We start from the raw sequence: 18,387 nt of genomic DNA on the forward strand, positions 1-18,387 counted from the left end.
CACATGCTAATGAACTTAGCCCATCAAATATGCGCCGGAGCCCTCCCGGGGCATCCGCGTTCTGCAGAGGTTGCAGGAACAGTCATTTTCCATTATGGCTGCACTAAATGAGTAGCGACCTGCGGGAGAGCCGCGTCTGACCCGAGTCAGAAAAAGTCCTCGCCGGCAGAACTTTTTGCAGATCATTCTTGACTTTTTAGATAATGCAGTGTGAAGAACAAATTGGTCGGGGTTGTCGGCGGGCCACTGTAACCCCGGGATCCGCCGCCGCGGTCGACGTTCCGGGTCGGCGTAATTAATCAAAGGCAATCAAGTCAACGAGGGCTCCGCTTATGAAATTAGACGCTCGCCCTCTCGCGTTGTCGGGAATCTCATTTGGGTGATGGGGAGCAACAAACCGGATGAAGATGTAACAACAACAACACGGCATGATTGCCTCTCAAAGGACGCACACTTTGCATATTTTATTTTTCACAATTCAAAACACTTCCCGGGCGTCTTAGTGACATTACACTTAACGATTTTGGCCAAATATAAACTATACATCGAATTGTGCAATTCAAAATGTATGATCATATCCGGAACAATGATCAAAAATCGCTGTTGTCGGGTGACGTCGTGATTTTGGAGGATAAACTGCTTTGTTTACATCTGTACGTCAGGAAAAATACACGCGGTATTTCTCGTCTTTGTCGTTTGCACCACGAAAAGAAGGTTAATAATTGAAGTCATCACCCGTCAGAGAGGTGAGACAGAGGAGTTGTCAGAAAAGGAGTAGGGCTACGTGGTTGTCTCGGTTGTCCAGACCTGATTTGAACGAGACCAGCTTGCAGTATGTAAGAGGTTTTTTTTTTTTTTTTTTTTTTTTTTTTTTTCCAGGCCACTTTATCTCGGGTAGGTCAATGAATCTTAAAGTCTTGTTTTGGGAGTTAAGAGGTGTTCACTGTTTGTTGTTGGATGTTGAGTTTCTCAGTTGTGGTAGTTCTCCGTGTACACGCTGAACCAAGGTTACAATACCAGGTTTGCTTTTAGCTTGAATTATCACTCATTCTGTAAAAAACAATATATACATTCTAGCATTTTTTAGTTTCTTGGTTGCGGTAGTTCTCCGTGTACACGCTGAACCAAGGTTACAATACTAGGTTCGGTTTTAGCTTGAATTATCACTCATTCTGTAAAAAAAAAAAACAACAATGTATCCATTCTAATATTTTGATCTATTGTGCACATCCAGTACGCTCATATTGAGAAGAGAAGGTCAGAAGGAGCTACATTGTGTCTTTGTGGATCTAGAGAAAGCCTATGACAGAGTACCAAGAGAGGAACTGTGGTACTGCATGCGTAAGTCTGGTGTGGCAGAGAAGTATGTTAAAATAGTACAGGACATGTATGATGGCAGCAGAACAATGGTGAGGTGTGCCTTAGGTGTGACAGAGGAATTTAAGGTGGAGGTGGGACTGCATCAGGGATCAGCTCTGAGCCCCTTCCTGTTTGCAGTGGTAATGGATAGGCTGACAGATGAGGTTAGACTGGAATCCCCTTGGACCATGATGTTCGCAGATGATATTGTCATATGCAGTGAAAGCAGGGAGCACGCAGAGGAACAATTGGAAAGATGGAGACACGCACTGGAAAGGAGAGGAATGAAGATTAGCCGAAGTAAAACAGAATATATGTGCGTGAATGAGAAAAGTAGAGGGGGAAGAGTGAGGCTACATGGAGAAGAGATAGCGAGGGTGGACGACTTCAAATACTTGGGGTCAACAATCCAGAGCAATGGAGAGTGTGGTCAGGAAGTGAAGAAACGGGTCCAAGCAGGTTGGAACAGCTGGCGAAAGGTGTCTGGTGTGTTATGTGACAGAAGAGTGTCTGCTAGGATGAAGGGCAAAGTTTACAAAACAGTGGTGAGGCCGGCCATGATGTACGGATTAGAGACGAGAGGTGGCACTGAAGAAACGACAGGAAACAGAACTGGAGGTGGCAGAAATGAAGATGTTGAGGTTCTCGCTCGGAGTGAGCAGGTTGGATAGGATTAGAAATGAGCTCATTCGAGGGACAGCCAAAGTTGGATGTTTTGGAGACAAGATTCGAGAGAGCAGACTTCGATGGTTTGGACATGTTCAGAGGCGAGAGAGTGAGTATATTGGTAGAAGGATGCTGAGGATGGAGCTCCCAGGCCAAAGAGCGAGAGGAAGACCAAAGAGAAGGTTTATGCATGTGGTGAGTTGGCAGTTGGGGTTAGAGAGGAAGATGCAGGAGATAGGCTAAGATGGCAAAAGATGACACGCTGTGGCGACCCCTAACGGGACAAGCCGAAAGGAAAAGAAGAAGAAGAAGAAGTGCACATCCAGTACTTGATCAAATTGACCTTTGCCGTAATGACTGCATATCCGGGGGTATTTGGTGGCTACGCAACCATCCGCTCGTAAACCGCTCGTGTGCATCTAGACCTTTGAAAGCTTTCATCTGCTTGGTTGGGCAAAAACACGAGGTAGTTTACCATGCCTGCATAACACACGTCAGGATCTTTTACAAACGACTTTTTGTCAATCTCATAAGGACCTTTGCCACCGATAACTGAATCGTACACGGCAGGAGAATCCAGATTTGCTAGTGCGGGGCACCGATGTAGATTCAGATCCTGCCACGGGGGTTTTTGTCCTCCAAGATGGCGGCGTAAACAAAAAAAAACATGTTGGATCGTTGCAAGCTTTCTTGCTGTATGGTTTAGGACCCATGAAATTTGTTTTGATGGGGGCGGTCCCGTCTCCAGAAAATGTGACATGAAATTGTTGCTAGCTGGAGTAATTTGCGTGAGGGTTATTTTAGTAATTTGTGCAAATCCAATTATTAAAGTGAGTGAATATATTCGTAAATCAACCACAGCTAGAAGAGGGATCATCTTGAAAGGTCTTGTAGCGTTTGTATCCGAACATGCTTCGAGACTTTTGGAAACATTTTTTCCGAAGGGTTTCTCTCCAGCCACTTTACGTTATCTGGCGTGCGGAATGCAAGTCAATAATGTGCCGTGACAAGGATGTGACAGGCGGCGCCGCCGTCTCGCCACAAAGGATACAAACACAGGCGAGTGGCAGACAGAGCAGATTACATATTAAATTGCAAGGCTGCAAACTGGATTGTACCTTTTTATACCTTGTCCGTGTTCGCCTCCGTCACGTCTGTCGACGGACGTTTACTCGAGAGCCGGCGACGATCTCGATTGCGAGCTCAACACCCTGACGTTTGACCGAAGGAATTATCGTGGCGACAAAATTTCTTTTCGGGTATGATGCAAGCTAACACAATGTACCCAAAACATCTGGCTAACTAAACTATGCAAATTAAATTTGTCTAAGAAGGGATGCGTTTTAACTTCAAACCCTACTTGGAAATCCCAAGTCTTGTTGAAGCCGTAGCTCAGGTTTGAAACCTTAATTTAGACCCAAAATTCAAATCCAGGACTCTTCGCCAGTGAGTCTGGCTCTCATAAGATACAAGACACAAATGAGGTTTGGTCTTAAAGTCCTCTCTTGTCTTTCAGGTGATGACGTCTTAAAGTGAGCCCTTCCTGTCCGACGCGGGAAAAAGCACGGCACCCTTCCTCGGCGTTGGCCGCTGCCGCAGTCCCGCCTCTTTCCTCGCCAAAGTGCTTTCACCGTGGCTCAGCTCTCGCCTCCGTGCCACTTCCGTTTTGAGAGCTGATCCTCACAGACCGCCAATGCTAGCAAGGAACTGCCTGCTGCTGTTCCTTTGGTATCACCTCCAGGAAGGCTCGGCCTCGCCGACGTCCCCCGTACGGCCGCCCTCCTTTCCACTGGGACCCGGCAGGATGGCGGGGAAGGTGCGCGCCAGGAGCCTGATTGGCCCTGTGAGGAATGGGCCGGCTGGGTTCCAGAGGGTCAAAAGGGGCTGGGTGTGGAACCAGTTCTTTGTGCTGGAGGAGTACATGGGCTCTGACCCGCAGTATGTGGGAAAGGTAAACCACCATCACAGTTACCACTAATACAAAGACTACTACCACTAACAGTCTTCCTTCTTCTACTTAGAAAACAACAACCACCACAAGACTCGGTAAATCGAAAAACATTTGTTCGAGATCTTGAGGATCATTATTCAAGATCTTCTGGGTTCCCAGGTTTATCGTAAAATAGTTGAGGGGATGATTGATTCAGGATTCATGGCGTCAAAGACAAAACCTTACTTGATTGAACCCAGTATTGAAACCCTAAATTCAACCTCTTACCCACTGCTGAAACCCTGACACCGGTTTGACCTACCTAACCCTGGGCTTGAAATCCAGATTTGAAACCCTAATTATTGTTTCAAATGCTCTATCTTGACTGAAGCACTAACTTTGGTGAGATCGCTGAGTTGGTTTAACCAGACAGAATTTGAACACTTAACATTTTATTGAAACCAGAACTCTAACTTGGAACTCTGCTTTGAGACCCTCACCCTTCCTTGAAAAGCACATTTGAAAACAAAGAGCTTCTGCACCGCATTTGGAAACCATAACCACCCCTTAAAAAGTGAATTAAAAACCTGAACCCAGGCATAAACCCCAAATCCAGACTTGAAACCTGATTTAGAAGCCATCCACCTTGTTTACAACTCGAACCTTTGTTGGAGAAAATCTCATACCATGTTGCGTTTAGGTTCTTGTTTGTCGCTATTATCTCACATCCTAATTCACCCAAGCTACAGCAGAAAACGGATTTACCCCAACTATTTTTTTTTTTTTTTTTTAAAAATGCATTCCGCCAGAATTCATGGTATCCATCCTTTCCTCGCCTTTAGTTAGTTTACTTTGGTATCAAAGAACTTGGGATACCGTGACCTTGAGCCGATCCAAAATGTAGCTAGAACGCTAATGGGCAACCATCATTAGGCTTTCACGTGGACTTGGCTTTGCGCTTTGCTTGACAATGATTGACTGCTCTATGAAAAGCATCTGGAGACGAGAGTGGGCCTTAACAACGTTGATGCTGGCGCTAGCTAGAGGGATAAAAGCCACGGAGATGAAACCCGCTGAGGGTGAGGGCAGGGTGACAGTGACACGTCCTTTGACGCAGTTATCAAGTTGACTTTAAAGAGCAGAACAGATCACAGATCCCCCTTTCAAAGGCACATAAATGAACCCAAGTGGACCACCGGCTGGGCCACCATCTCGAAAGGTGCTCTTAGAAGGTATTCTGAGACCAGCCTGAAAGTGCAATTTCGACGCAACAAAATTGACTCTGTGTATTGGTGTGCGCGAGTGGAAAGGCAGGAGCAACCGGAGAAACAATTAGCGAGCTAATTGGCGCCGTCGTTTTTAGCCGCTTGCGTTTATTTGATTGAGACAAAGCAGCACATTTTCGCACACCGACGAGCTTTTTAATGATTACGCACTTAACCGAAAGTAGCGGTGTCAAACGGATCGCCTTGCTTTGCTGCCGTCGCCGGTTTAGCATTTTTAGCATTCATAGATCACACCGTGAACGATCAATGCGAGTCCGTGTCGCTGTGAGATGTCGGGATTGTGTTCCCTTTGGTTCAGCGCAGTTCCCAAATCCAAACAAAACAGGTATTATCGACACATTTTCAAAGCACAAAGATCCAGTTCGTGTTTTGGCTCTCCAGCCGGCTGTACCTAATATTGTGGCATGATTATTTTTTTGCTGATGCACCACCGTGACGCACGTTTAATGGGACGCGACGATCTGGTCTCCACCGTCAGCTGCTGCACACTGCTTTGTTTTCATCTCATCTCGTCAGCCATTAAGGACGCATAAGTACAACATCTCCAGCTGTGCATGCACGTGCGGGAACGTTTGCCACGTCAGCCCGCGTCGCACCCGGCCCCGCCGTCCGCAGCACTCGCGGTCCCCCCTCCGTCGTCTTGTTTTAATTTACAATTTACGTACCCTTTGGGCCGCTCCATAAAAGTCAACGATTTGAGTCGACGAGCTCCCGAGTCGAATCCCATTTTGTCCGCCGTTTCCCTCCCGTTATTTTCCGCTTGGTCAGTGCGTACGCACACCGGGAGATGCACGTGAGCAGAGTCAACTCAGTATTCTGTGTGGTCAGCGCATTCAAACGCACCGCCTATTGAGGTCTCACCAGCGCACCCTAATGGACATTATTCACCGATGTTACGGCTCACCTACTACGATAAAATCCTCCACAAAAGTCGGCGGTGGAGTCATCGTGTGTGCGCTAGTGTGTTTGATTTAGCCGCGATCTTGTCTCATCAGTTGCAATTTGAAAATCCCTTTTGTGGGGTATCAATTACTTGCAGATTGACTGTAGAATCTGGAAGAATTTGTATGCGAATCACTGCACTCAACACCAAGTTCGAGAATATCATTTTTTTGATGCTAGGTTAATAGCTAGTTTACCGCTATTAACCTAAAACATATTACCCACCCCTTGCCGTCGACTGCACTTGCGACTAACGAGACGGGACGTCAGCCGTGACTGCGAAGAGAATTCGGCACCACGGGAAGTCGGAGGAGAAAGCAAGCGAGGCGGCGAGGAAGTCAACGATGTTACGGATTAGCTAGTTATGCTATCAGCACTTCATATTTTTCTCTTTCAGTACATCGGGAAGCTGCGGATCACGTTCCAGTTCTTAGTTTCTGCCCGCACAAACGGTAACAACGTTTAGATGGACGCAGTTTTTCCACACACCGTAAAACCTTCTCTAATAATGTTTGCCGCCAGTTCTGGTGTACCACAGGAGGGCGGGGTTAAGCGTTAAAAAAATTCATTTAGGGGGAAATGTTTTATTTGATGTATAATCTAAATGACAAAGGGGACCGTTTCAAACCTTGTCCCCTGTAAATTTGTTCTTCAAAAGCCAGGCAATTAAAAAAAAAAAAACCCGATAAAGATAATGTAATTTATTTTGACCGCTTTCAATGTACTACTACAAAAGTTCATAAATCCGTTGAGAAATGACTCCCCTAGTTCCACGGAACTGATGGTGGGGAGCGTTCCAGGTAGGAAAGCAATGCCGCACTTGTTACGGGGGGAAAAAACTGGAGAAGTCAATTATTTCACTTGCCGAACGAGGAGGATTGCGTCGACATGACGATTTGGCTTTGGACCACCAAGCGTCTTGATAAAAGACATTCAGAGAAGAAGAAGTCAAGCGGCGTCCGCCCGAGTTCTATCGGACGAGCGCAAGAACAGCAATCTCACCGCATGTGTAGGGATCTGCTGACGTTCCTTGCGAATGCGCTTATCCTCAACGTTACACCATCTTTGCCCGCATCTGACCTCATTTAGCAAAAGTGGCAGCAAGCCAAGTGACATTTTCATATTGATTCAGCGCGCTAATAATCGCTAATATGCTTGCGGTCCGCGCAGCCGCCGCTAAACATGAAGGCAAACAACCAAGCAGCTGCTGCTAATTGTCCTCACCGCTCACCGAGGTGCAAATAAGGTTACGCCGCCTCCCCCTGCCGCCGTCTTCGCCGGCGTCGCACGCGCGCTCTTATTAAACTCATCAAGCATGTTTTACATGCTGCCGTCCAGCCTCATCCGGAGACGCTTCGCCACCGTGGAAGCTTGTTAAAAAACTCTTAAGGGGACATATCATGGAAAATTGACTTTTAAATGTTAGAACATAGCAGGGGATGGAGACCGAGCTCTGCTCCAAATAGAGCATAAACAAGTAATTCAAGCCTACAGTGTTTTTTCTCCCCGATAATGGCCTACATTAATAAATGAAACTGTAAATATACACCAAACTATAATCCCCAAATGCATTTCAAACTCATCTTACGTGAAAAAATGGCTTCAAGATAATTTGATTTTCCTTTTTAATTACTACTAAGCAGAGGAAAAAATACTAAGATGCGTGACGACCCTGTACCGTCCTCTAACAGCATCACGTTAAATTAAAATAGCTAAATTCTTACAAGCAGAGACCTTAAAGAAAGAGGTCTAAAGATCTTGCTGTAAGATGTCGAAAGATCTTACAGCAGTCAAGATCTATCATGTAAGCCATACTTCCTTGACACCGACTACCGCTTTCCTTTCATCGGGGGCTTTGGTGGCATCTTCGGGGAATTCAGACGAGCAAAAAAATTGATACCTGGAATACCCGGCCACCCACCAAGTGTGACATGGTTCGACCGAGGGAATATTTTGTCATCTTCCATTTCTGAAAATGCGTTCGTACGCCCAAATCACGCCCATTTCTGATCCTTGGGTGTTTAGAAAAAGCATGGCACGGATGTTAAGATGTCTATGAAATCAAAATAGAACTGAATAATATAAAGACGAGTCAAGGGGAAAAGGTACGCTGCAAAACAAGTCACAGCACAATTCGGATCTATTATTTTATTTTATTTTTTTGGGGATTAATCAATTTGTGCTATTAACAGCACATCCTGAGGGGAGGCGGGGGGTGCCCTCCACATCATCGCACATTAGCGGTTCAAGCGGCGAGGACGTCAGGGGGTTAATCTGCCAATTAGATCACGCGGAACGCCGATGATCTGCGCGCAAACGTCAGCCGTCAGCGTTCCGACCGCCTCGCCTGAGCGAGCCGAGTCGTTAAGTCTCTCGCGTTTTCTTCTGATGGATCGGAATAAGAGTCACGTCGGTCTGGGTTGCAACATTAATTTGATCCTTTGGAGGTTAATTGCATTCTGAATAATCCCAAAAAGGAGTTAGAACACGGAAGGGAAATTACCTGAAATCTTGGAGTAAACTTGAAGCAACGTTTTGACGACTTCACTGCGGAAGTCAACTTCTGGCGGTGGTGTCGGACTTATGTGCGAGACCTTTGAGGGATAAATCATCGGCAAGAAGGAAAAAGACAGACAGAGACGTGTTTATAATTAAGAAAAATTGAGATGGATTTGGGACAAAAGTAGGCCGAACACGGAAAGTCAAGAACCAAGGAGAATGCTTAGCATCAAGGTTGGCACCCTGTAGGACAAAAAGTTCTTCTTCAGTACTTCAGGAAATGTGGTCACCAAAACCTGATTGGAAAATCCCGACTGAATCCTGGATTGGGTTTATGTGAATTATTGCACGATAGCAGGCACCTCACCAAGATGACATTTTCCATTCATCAAGAAAACTCATAATCCAGTTAGCACTAGGCCATCTTACTGGACAATAGGAGCAAACTATGAATTCAGTAAAATAAATCCGCTAGTAGCCAGGGGGATCAAACTACGACTTCAGTAAAGTACTGTAAACCAGAAAAAAAAAACTACCCCAAAATGAAGATTACACCCTTGTTCGTGAGCCACTACTAACGGTGTCAAACCTACCACTAAGGCTGCCATTTTCCCTTCACGGTCTAGGTTGATAGCCAGTAGCACCCAACGACTAATCAAAGAACCGGTACTGCACAATAATCCTCTAAATAAATTCAAATGTCCACACGGCGAGAATTATAAATCTTGCAGTAGCCAATTCACGAATGCGGTCGCCCTTGGGGATGTTCGCCGCCGCGCGATGACCAGATGACGCGACACTGGAAGACAAAAGGTCACTCATTTAAATAAAAGTCAATAAAGCAGCTTTACTGCAAAAAGGGCAGCGCCGCATCTGTTTCCGACTTGTTTGCTCCGCCGCTTCCTGCTCGGCAAGGAACGACCGTTACGGGTTCCGTTCCCGCCGCATACCTCCACTGAGATTTATTAAACTTCCAATGAGGAGTCGTGAGGGAGGAAGCGGATCCCCCTTTTTCCGCCATGCGCCATTAAATGCCCTTTACTTTAAACGCCTTGGAATTTTGTTGCAAAACGCTCCGGGACCTGAGATGTCCTGCCGGACAAAAACATGTTTACAGTGCGCGGGTGGCAAATGCTGCGTTCCTTAGGGCGCCCGAGTCAGACGTTTACTAATAATTAGGCCAAATCTGGCGAGCAGGCGCCTGCCCGGAGCGCTTGTCGCTTGACCTCCGACCTGGCGAGGACACGACGAAGTTGACAATCACGTTCATCTGTGTGTGACATCCGGCTAACGGCATGGCTAATGCGCTAACACCACGAATTGGCAATTTGCTGATCTGAAATAGGTGGCGGGCACAGTGGATCGGCTGGTTTGCATGTTCTCCCCGTTCCTGCGTGGGTTTTTCCTCCGGGTGGGCACTCCGCTTTCCTCCCACATCCCAAAAACATGCAGTATTATTCGGACACTCTAAATTGCCTCGAGGTGTGATTGTCTCAGTGTGCCCTGCGATTGACCGGCAACCAATTTCAGGGCGTAGCCCGCCTCCTGCCCGATGACTCCTGTATGACCCGATTACTCCCAGGTAATCGGATATGTATTTGTATGTAAGTAAACAAGCTCATCGAACTGATTACCAATGCGCTCTTGGAAAGGTCGCTATGTGTTTGAGCTACTAGATCACCAAACAACATGAATAATGTGATTTTTTTTTTTTTCAAGGTTCAGTTTTTGCCATAACTAATTGCCTTAAACCGTTTTCTGACAAGAACACTTTCTTAGGGTGGAACTTCACGACGAATGTCGCCTGATCGGCAGATGAACTCAAAAGCTAATGACGTCCATTTTTCTGTTCCGTCAAAAAAAAAAAAAAAAAAAAAAACCATTGTATATATATTTTTTTTCCCCGCTTAATGGACTCAAACTTCCAGTCTCACATTTGCTGGCGATACAGTACGTTCGCCATTAGTATTAGTGCTCACCTTGACATCCGCGTTTCATGCCGGGGGGGGGGGGGGTGGAGAAAGATGGCCACGTTGCTTAACCAAGTGTGATATAATAAAAGGCGACTGCCCGGACCGATAATGGTCGCTAATGTCGTATGCGGCAGGAGGGATGAGACCGCCAGCAGACATTTGAATGTTTGACCCCCGTGGCTACGTCGTCGATAAACACCAACTCGCGCAAACAGATGGCGTGCCACTGAGCTAACGCAATCTTAATGGAGAAATAAAGACAAAATGCTGAAAAAAAAATTAAAAACAACAACTCAGCCAACAATCACCTTGCATTACCAGAACAGTCAGAAAACCCAGAGATCCAAACTTGCATCCATTTACAGTCCTTTAGGGTCACTTAATCAAACCTCTTAGCAGGAATGGGCTACGGTGGGTTCTTCTAAAATTTAGAAAAGCACTTCATAGTTTTCCACTTCCTCTCTTCAAACACTTTTTTTTTAAAAGGGGATTTCAACAGAAAAATGAATTCCACGCTTAAAATCCACAGCAAATACTGCACGTTATCGTGTCTTACTGTAAACAAAAACATGAAAAAGTATCCTAATGAAGCAGATTTCCACCATGTGGCGGGGACTTTCCCAACAGACATATGGCCCACTACAAAAAATTAAAATGCACGCGAGCAAATGGAATTAACCATTCATCCAGACTCAAGTCGAGTCAAGTCCTGAGCCTCCTCCTCCCGATTCCAAGTCTTAAAGTCATCAAAAACTGACACGATCTAAGTCGCTATAACTCAATTCCGCACCTCAGCTAAATGCCGTATGTATCAATTTATGCAATTTTTTGGCCTCGCTTAAACACACAGACAACACGCAGATAGCATGTACACTTTTCCTACGAGGCTACATTTAGTCTACGTGCCGCACGGGGCATGCCGTTCAGCCCGACGGTGGAGGTGTGGCACGGTTGCAGATAGCGAGGAGGTGTCATCTGCCGCCAAATGGACCGCACGCTGATATCGATCAGCTATAATAACCAGGCTGCGCCGTTTCTGACGACCGAGCTTCCGTGCTAGCGCGCGGGCGCTCCGCCGCAGCTACCTAGCTTCCGAAGATAAACCGTCGGGGCGTATCAGCCGTTAGCGTTATCTCAGTCGATGAATTCAAAGGACTTAATTGAATCAGCAACATGAAATAATGATGTATTACACCTTCTGACAAGGTATGATCATAGAGCAGACAGGAAATGGGGTACTGAGTGATCAAAACCGGATGCAAATTGCAAAAATGTGCTAATCTCCCTAAAAATGTTTTGAATTGTGTCTAAAAAAAAAAAAAATTATCATTTTTGAAAGAGAAGCACAGACCAAACCCCTTTTCTGCATCATTTTGATTAGTTTATCACCTCTGCCGTTGCTGCGACCCGCCGAGGCGGCCAGATCTCAGGCCAATGGGCAGGGGGTTTGCTTGGCCATTTTAGAGCAAGACCGAAAGACCCCAAAAATGATGCGGACAGACACGACTAGGTGAACGGATTCAGTTCGATACACTCGGGGAAATGGTGAATCGCAAATCGGCGAGGGTTTACAAAATTGATGCATATGCAGGGGGTGGGGGAGATTTTTGTACATCTACACATATATCAGACACAGATTTCCCAATATATTGTTATAAACTCTGATGAAATGAAAATATGGCCTACGTGGACCTGACTGGTCCATATTCACATGCAGCAGCAAAATGTAATGTAAATACCGCATTACATTTGTCGCATTAAATTAACCGTTTATTAAATGTAGTCATGGCCAACAAGCGCTCATAATCACACCAATGGACAATTTAGAGTCTTCGATCCAATTAGCATGCATATTTTGGAACGCGGGAGGTAAACTGCAAGTACCTACGGAAAAACAAACACGGGGACGACGTAAACACCAGATCTGAGATTTCGCCCATGGCCCTCCTGGCGTACCGCAAACCTCAAGCCCGTGAGGGAGACGTGCTTAGCGCTCCTCTTCCTTCGGAACGGCGCATACGCAAACAACCTCGGGCGATGAGCCACATGCTGTCTCACTCAGATTATTAACTAATCACATACAACAGCTTGTTCTGGTAAATTCATATTCGAAAAAAAAAAAAAAAAAACAACACTTGAAAATGTAGTCCATGTTTTTCGCAATCACGTCCCTTCAGATGAACTTTTCGCGGCTTTCGTGGATGACCTCTATTCAGCAGAACCCCTCGGGGGAAAGAGTTCATAGGCAGGGCTTTTCAGAGCCGATGTGGAAGTCGTAAACCTGATTGGTCAGGCTTCCCGGTCCCATTCCGGTGCTTCCCCCGCTCGTTCCTGAGAGGTGCGCCGTTATAATCTCTGCGGCAGAAATCCAATTACGCCATTTTCTACACAGGCTGCGTACATTCCGCGCCCAAATCAGTCAAATGAAGCAATATTCGACTTTGCGCATCGCAGTTGAGAGTCGCGGGGCGGCGGCCGTCGTGCCAGTGGCGCAGGAACCGCCGGCGACTCGGCGCAAGACTCCATTAATATGGATATCCCGCTTATAATTCTCATTCCTGGAGCATGAAGAGTACTGCGGGTAGGTGTTTTGCGGACGCAACTAATGGGACCCCATCCAAAAATGTAATTGGACGTATTGCGGAAAATGGACTTTAAAATTGCTTGAATGCAAAATGGTGACCGCACAGCAGTTATTGTGAAACGAAGCCACTTGCGGGGCCTCCGTTTTCAAGCTACCGGACAGAATTAATGTCGACGTCAAAAGGTAAGCCGAGCTGCATTTATTAGCACAGATTAGCATTGGATAAGTGTTGTTAGCTGTTCATAACCGGTACAAATTTCTCAGCGCTATTCCCCGATGTGTCAAATGTTTTACGCGGACCCCGTTTTGAAAAGGTCAGACGAAAAGTTTCTGTTTTGTCCGAAAGCAAACCAACAAATGGGCTCACAGGACTGATTTGCAGTTCTGCAAATGGAAAAATACACAAAAAATAAAGAAAGAAAGAGCGGCACCTGATTCATTTTATACAGAAAATGGTAGCGGCTTGAAATTAATGTGTGTGTGTAGGGGGGAAGGGGGGGGGGATGCCATTAATTTAAGCAATGACAATCGAGTGTATCAAATGATTCATTAATTGGCGCACTGAGGAAATGCATGATTGAAGAATAGGGAAAAAAAAAAAAACAAAGTAATGATTTTCTTTTCAGTCTGCAGTGAACAAAAATCTATTTGGCGTTGGCGACAATTTGTGTGGATTAGACAATAAATCAGCACAACACAACGGCCGGGTGTTTGTGTGCACGCCTGTCACCTTCATCCACATGATGTGTTTGTTTTTTCTGTTGTTGTTCTTTTTTAATGTCGGTCGGACAACTTGCGCCACGTAAACGGCAGCTCAGAATTGGTGGGGGGAAAAAAACGTCGCTGGTTTGTCTCCTTCCACGACTCACCGCTGAGATTTGTCATCTTTGCGATGTGGCCGATTGATTGCCACCGTCGACTGTTTGTGTGCGTGTGTCCCTTTAAGTCTCTTAACACGAGGGTGGCTAGCTTAAAAAAAATAATAATAATAGAATCACGGTTAGGGATCTTTTTTCCCATTTTTCTTTTGCAATTTAGCCTCATAATTGCTAATAATAATAATACACAATGACGCCCTGCGATTGGCTGGCAAGCAGAGTTCAGGGTGTACCCCGCCTCCGGCCTGGCGACAGCTGGGATTGAATCCTGCGATCCTTGTGGGGATAAGCGGCGCAGAAAATGGATGGACGTGATGCGCGATGATTGACTTCATCAGTATCTTTCACGGTTCATGAAAATGGAACGATTTATGTGCACGGAGACGAGACCGCCTCCTCAAAACGGGCTCATTTCAGCCTCTCTCTCTTGATCCTTTGACAAAAGTCAAACGTCATGTTCTCACTAAATTTGGAAGAAAAATCAAATTCATAGGGAGGAATGAAATATCTTCAATTATTTCTCGCTTTTAATCCCACCCCTACCGTGGAGGCGTTTTACCGAGCGTTCTCGACAAACTTCACAATCGCCCAACCGTGACCTCGTCCTCGAAAAGCTCGCCGGCGCGACATGTACGTTGACTTTTTTTTTTTTTTTTTAAATGAGCCTTTCGTTGGCGGTCCTCTCCCGCCCGATTCTATAAGACCGCGCAGATGTTCCACTTTTCCGGGTTTGATCGTAAACCCCGCTCACAGGACGATTAGCACGCCGACGCTTGCGACGGTCCATCTGCGGGATTTGCAGCGCGCCGCGAGCGGTCTCGAGCAGGGTGCTTTCATGTAACTATTAGCATCTGCTGCGGCCCAGTCCACGCAAAAAATAGACCAAAAACAACAACAACAAAAAGTGAGGATGGTAAATAAAGCAACGACAGCTTGGCAAATTTGTAAGTCTTCCCCCCCCCCCTCCCCACCCCGCGGGTGCAACACTCCAATCTGTTCAGCGCCCCGCAACAAACACTGTGTTTTATTAAAAACTTACAAACCTGCGAGTGCACGTTTCAGGGGAGGACCCCGGGGCGAAGACGCTCTTAAATTCGGCGGCTGGCTGCCAAAAAAAAAAAAAAAAAAAAATGCCCACAGGAGACGGCAAGGTTTGATTTTAACCACAAAAAAAAAAAAAACAAACCTGCATCTGTGTGATGATTGCCTCTCTGTCTTACACAAGTATCACAAGGAAACAACTAACATCGTTTTTAGTTTGGGCTTTCATCTATCTGGGAAAGGATGAGGAGGAATTTACAATGGACGCTTGCGACGCAAAAAGTGTCAACAACAAAAGTCACCCGGAAATTGAGGTGTTTTGATATTTTGGTCACAATCAGGGGAGTTGGCTTGTTCTCCAAGGCGGTGATCATCAACGACAACATTTAGTTTTGGGGTTTGACCGATTATATCAGATCGTTGTGTTGAACTTTTGTCACTCGTAACTATTGGAAAGCAGCACAAAGTCGCTGCGATGCTGAAAGCCCTGAAGCGGAGAGGTTTTTGAAAACCACTTTGTTTCGTTTTATCATGATTATATTTTTCGTTGCACTGCTGCAGCTATTGCCTTGTGAAAATATTGTGCTGGCGTGCTCCAAGGTTTACTGTTTTTCCGAGACGGGCATAGAGAGTTTGTGTACGATCAATCAAGAGTCACCAGAGCAACCCGATGCTCACTAAAATGGGACCTGCACACCCGTTAGCATCATCTCCAGTGAATATGGCGGACAGACGTTAGCACGTTTATCCCCAATTCATGTAATTGACCAAATGGCTTTTGTTGTCATTCTGAAAAGACTAAATTATAGTATACAAATATAGAACATCCATCCATCCATCCATCCATTTTCTGAGCCACTTATCCTCACAAAGGGTCGCGGGTGTGCTGTTGAATCCCGGTCCTCAGAACCGTGAGGCGAAATCGCTAACCGGTTGTTCCACCATGCCGCCCTTTATAAAATAATATCAAATACTAGAGTTGTTCCAAGAGCAGTTCTAGACGCCTCGTGGGAAGCGGCGTCGTAAAAGACCGGTTGAACATGAACTTTGAACAATACTTCAAAAGGGTACTCCATACTTACGTGTTAGCATATAGGATAAAAGGTCAAAAGTGGCAATAATGTTTTTGCATTCACGAGACGGGTCGAGTAGAAATGTCGACGACTGAGTCTGCCGCGGAGAAGTTGACGCTGACTCTTGAGTGAACCTTTAGTTTGATGACTGATCAGAAGTAAAGTCGCCATCTTTGTCACTTGGCACAGGATGCATCGAAAACGATGAGCGCGACTGCAACAAAGACGGAGTCAGAACGTAGGTCACTTAGTCCATTAGCCGAGAAGCAGCTCCTTGCAGTTGATGTTTGAGACGAGCGTGCTTCATACCGAAGTGTCGCACATGAAGAGAATCAAGTGTTAATAACTGCAGCGAGCATGTATTATTTATGAGAGATTTATCCTCATTAGTCAACGGAACATTCTGACAACGCAATCATTTTGCTTTTTCTCACGACGGCATCAGCAAAGCTGCGAGTTTCTCTCGACTGTCCCAGACGAGCCGCGGTCGGTGACGGCGCTTCTGTAGTTCTCGCCGTCTGATTATCTGCGTCAGTGTTTCCGCGTAACGGGTCTTCTCCCGTTTTGTTTTTTTTTTTTTTTTTTGTTTTTGTCTCCCAGCTGCACACCGATCTGGATCAGGGCGACAGCGCAGTCAAGTACACGCTCTCGGGGGAAGGGGCCGGCTCCATTTTCACCATCGACCAAACCACGGGGGACATCCACGCCTTACGGAGTCTGGACCGCGAGGAGAAGCCTTACTACACGCTACGGGCCCAGGCGGTCGACCTCAACAGCAACCGACCTCTGGAGCCCGAGTCCGAGTTTGTGATCAAGGTGCAAGACATCAACGACAACGAGCCAAAGTTCTTGGAGGGGCCGTATCGAGCCAGTGTTCCCGAGATGTCGCCCGTGGGTAAGCCGACAAACCGTGGGCCGCCTCTTCTGGCTCAAGTGATACGCGTTGAATTAGCGTGCAGACGGGACTCCGCAAAAAGTAGAAGGGAGCCGTTACTTCATGCATTTTCCCAGAATTAACCCGACGGAATTCACCAGCTCACCAGCAAAACCTACACAGTGGTAGGAAGTAATTCAAGGACCAAACAAGTAAAAGGTGGCAGCCTCGTGAAAAGATTTTGCTGCCGAGTTTTCAAGGTCTACTGTATTTCCAAGTTGTGCTGTCTGCTCGTTTCTGCAAAAAAAAAAGGCGGCGATGCATCTCAAAAGTGCACTTTCGCAACCTGGGGGAAACTAAAAAAAGGAAACGCTAAACCTCTGATGACGCAAAGTAAAAAGTACAGTATTTTCCACAAAAGCCTTGGGGGGGGGGGGGGGGGGCTGCAGCAGGATTTTAGATGTTGTCTAATGCGTTTCAAGTTGTAGCTTTCAAAAGGATCACGATGTGTTGCGTTCACCAAGGTTCCCAAAGACGGAGTTGTCGGCAAAGGAGGAAAAGGTTCATACTCGAGGAAGCCACAGACGAATGTGCATAATTAGTGAAACATCAGCGCACTGCCTCGTGTTTACGCGCTATAAATGTAACCATTTTTGTTGATCGCTTTCATAACGAACCTGCAGATTTGTTTCCCCCGAAGTCAGCTCTCTTTGTTCAGAGTTTAGTCAAGTCCAATTTTCTCCGTTTTTCCCAAGCAACGCCTGCGTTCACCTTCACGGCGGACGCCGAATCACGTTTGCAATTGTAGAAGTGAAATCATCCGCAAGGTCAGCGAATCCTTGGGGAGAGTGGGTTTGGGGGGGGGGGGTTGTGGGGGGGGCGTCTGAATAAATAATTCAGGTCATTTCCTTGTTTTGAAGGAAAACACGGCGACATCAGTCACCGCAACTTCAGGAATATTCAAAAGCGCCTTGAGAAGTCGAGCGTCGACTTGTTGTCTTCTGCTGAGTCAGTCCGTACCGATCCGGAGCCGTCCTTTTCCCCTCTCCGAGTTCCGCTGCCCCGGGGGCCGTCGAGTCGCCGTCAACAATCGCGCCGACAAAGTCAATGCATGCTAAACATGACACATCTGCGGAGTCAGCAGAACAGTTGAGAGGAATTATGATGTTGCTGGAGTTCCCTAAAGCGATAACAAGACGGTAATACACTTAACGATAGAGGCCACAGACAGAAAACAGTCAGTCTGGGTTACGAGCCAGGGTTAAGGCTTTTCAAAATTTGG

At 46.3% G+C, this 18,387-nt stretch overlaps 1 protein-coding gene and 1 long non-coding RNA gene across 3 annotated transcripts in view; one reads left to right on the forward strand and one right to left on the reverse strand.

The window, feature by feature from the left end:
- Positions 1-18,387, reverse strand: part of LOC133492503 (uncharacterized) — a 239,532-nt gene that overhangs the window by 38,577 nt on the left and 182,568 nt on the right. The gene's annotated exons all lie outside the window — the stretch shown is intronic.
- LOC133492498 (cadherin-12-like) overlaps positions 3,719-18,387 on the forward strand; it is a 58,375-nt gene continuing 43,706 nt past the window's right edge. For both annotated transcript variants that reach the window (XM_061804770.1, XM_061804771.1), the window contains exons 1-2: positions 3,719-3,976; positions 16,832-17,126. In XM_061804770.1, the coding sequence (XP_061660754.1) occupies positions 3,719-3,976; positions 16,832-17,126 (553 nt within the window). The remainder of the gene's footprint in view (positions 3,977-16,831; positions 17,127-18,387) is intronic.

Source organism: Syngnathoides biaculeatus, chromosome 19, assembly GCF_019802595.1.
Source record: "Syngnathoides biaculeatus isolate LvHL_M chromosome 19, ASM1980259v1, whole genome shotgun sequence".
NCBI classification, from domain to species: Eukaryota; Metazoa; Chordata; class Actinopteri; order Syngnathiformes; family Syngnathidae; genus Syngnathoides; species Syngnathoides biaculeatus.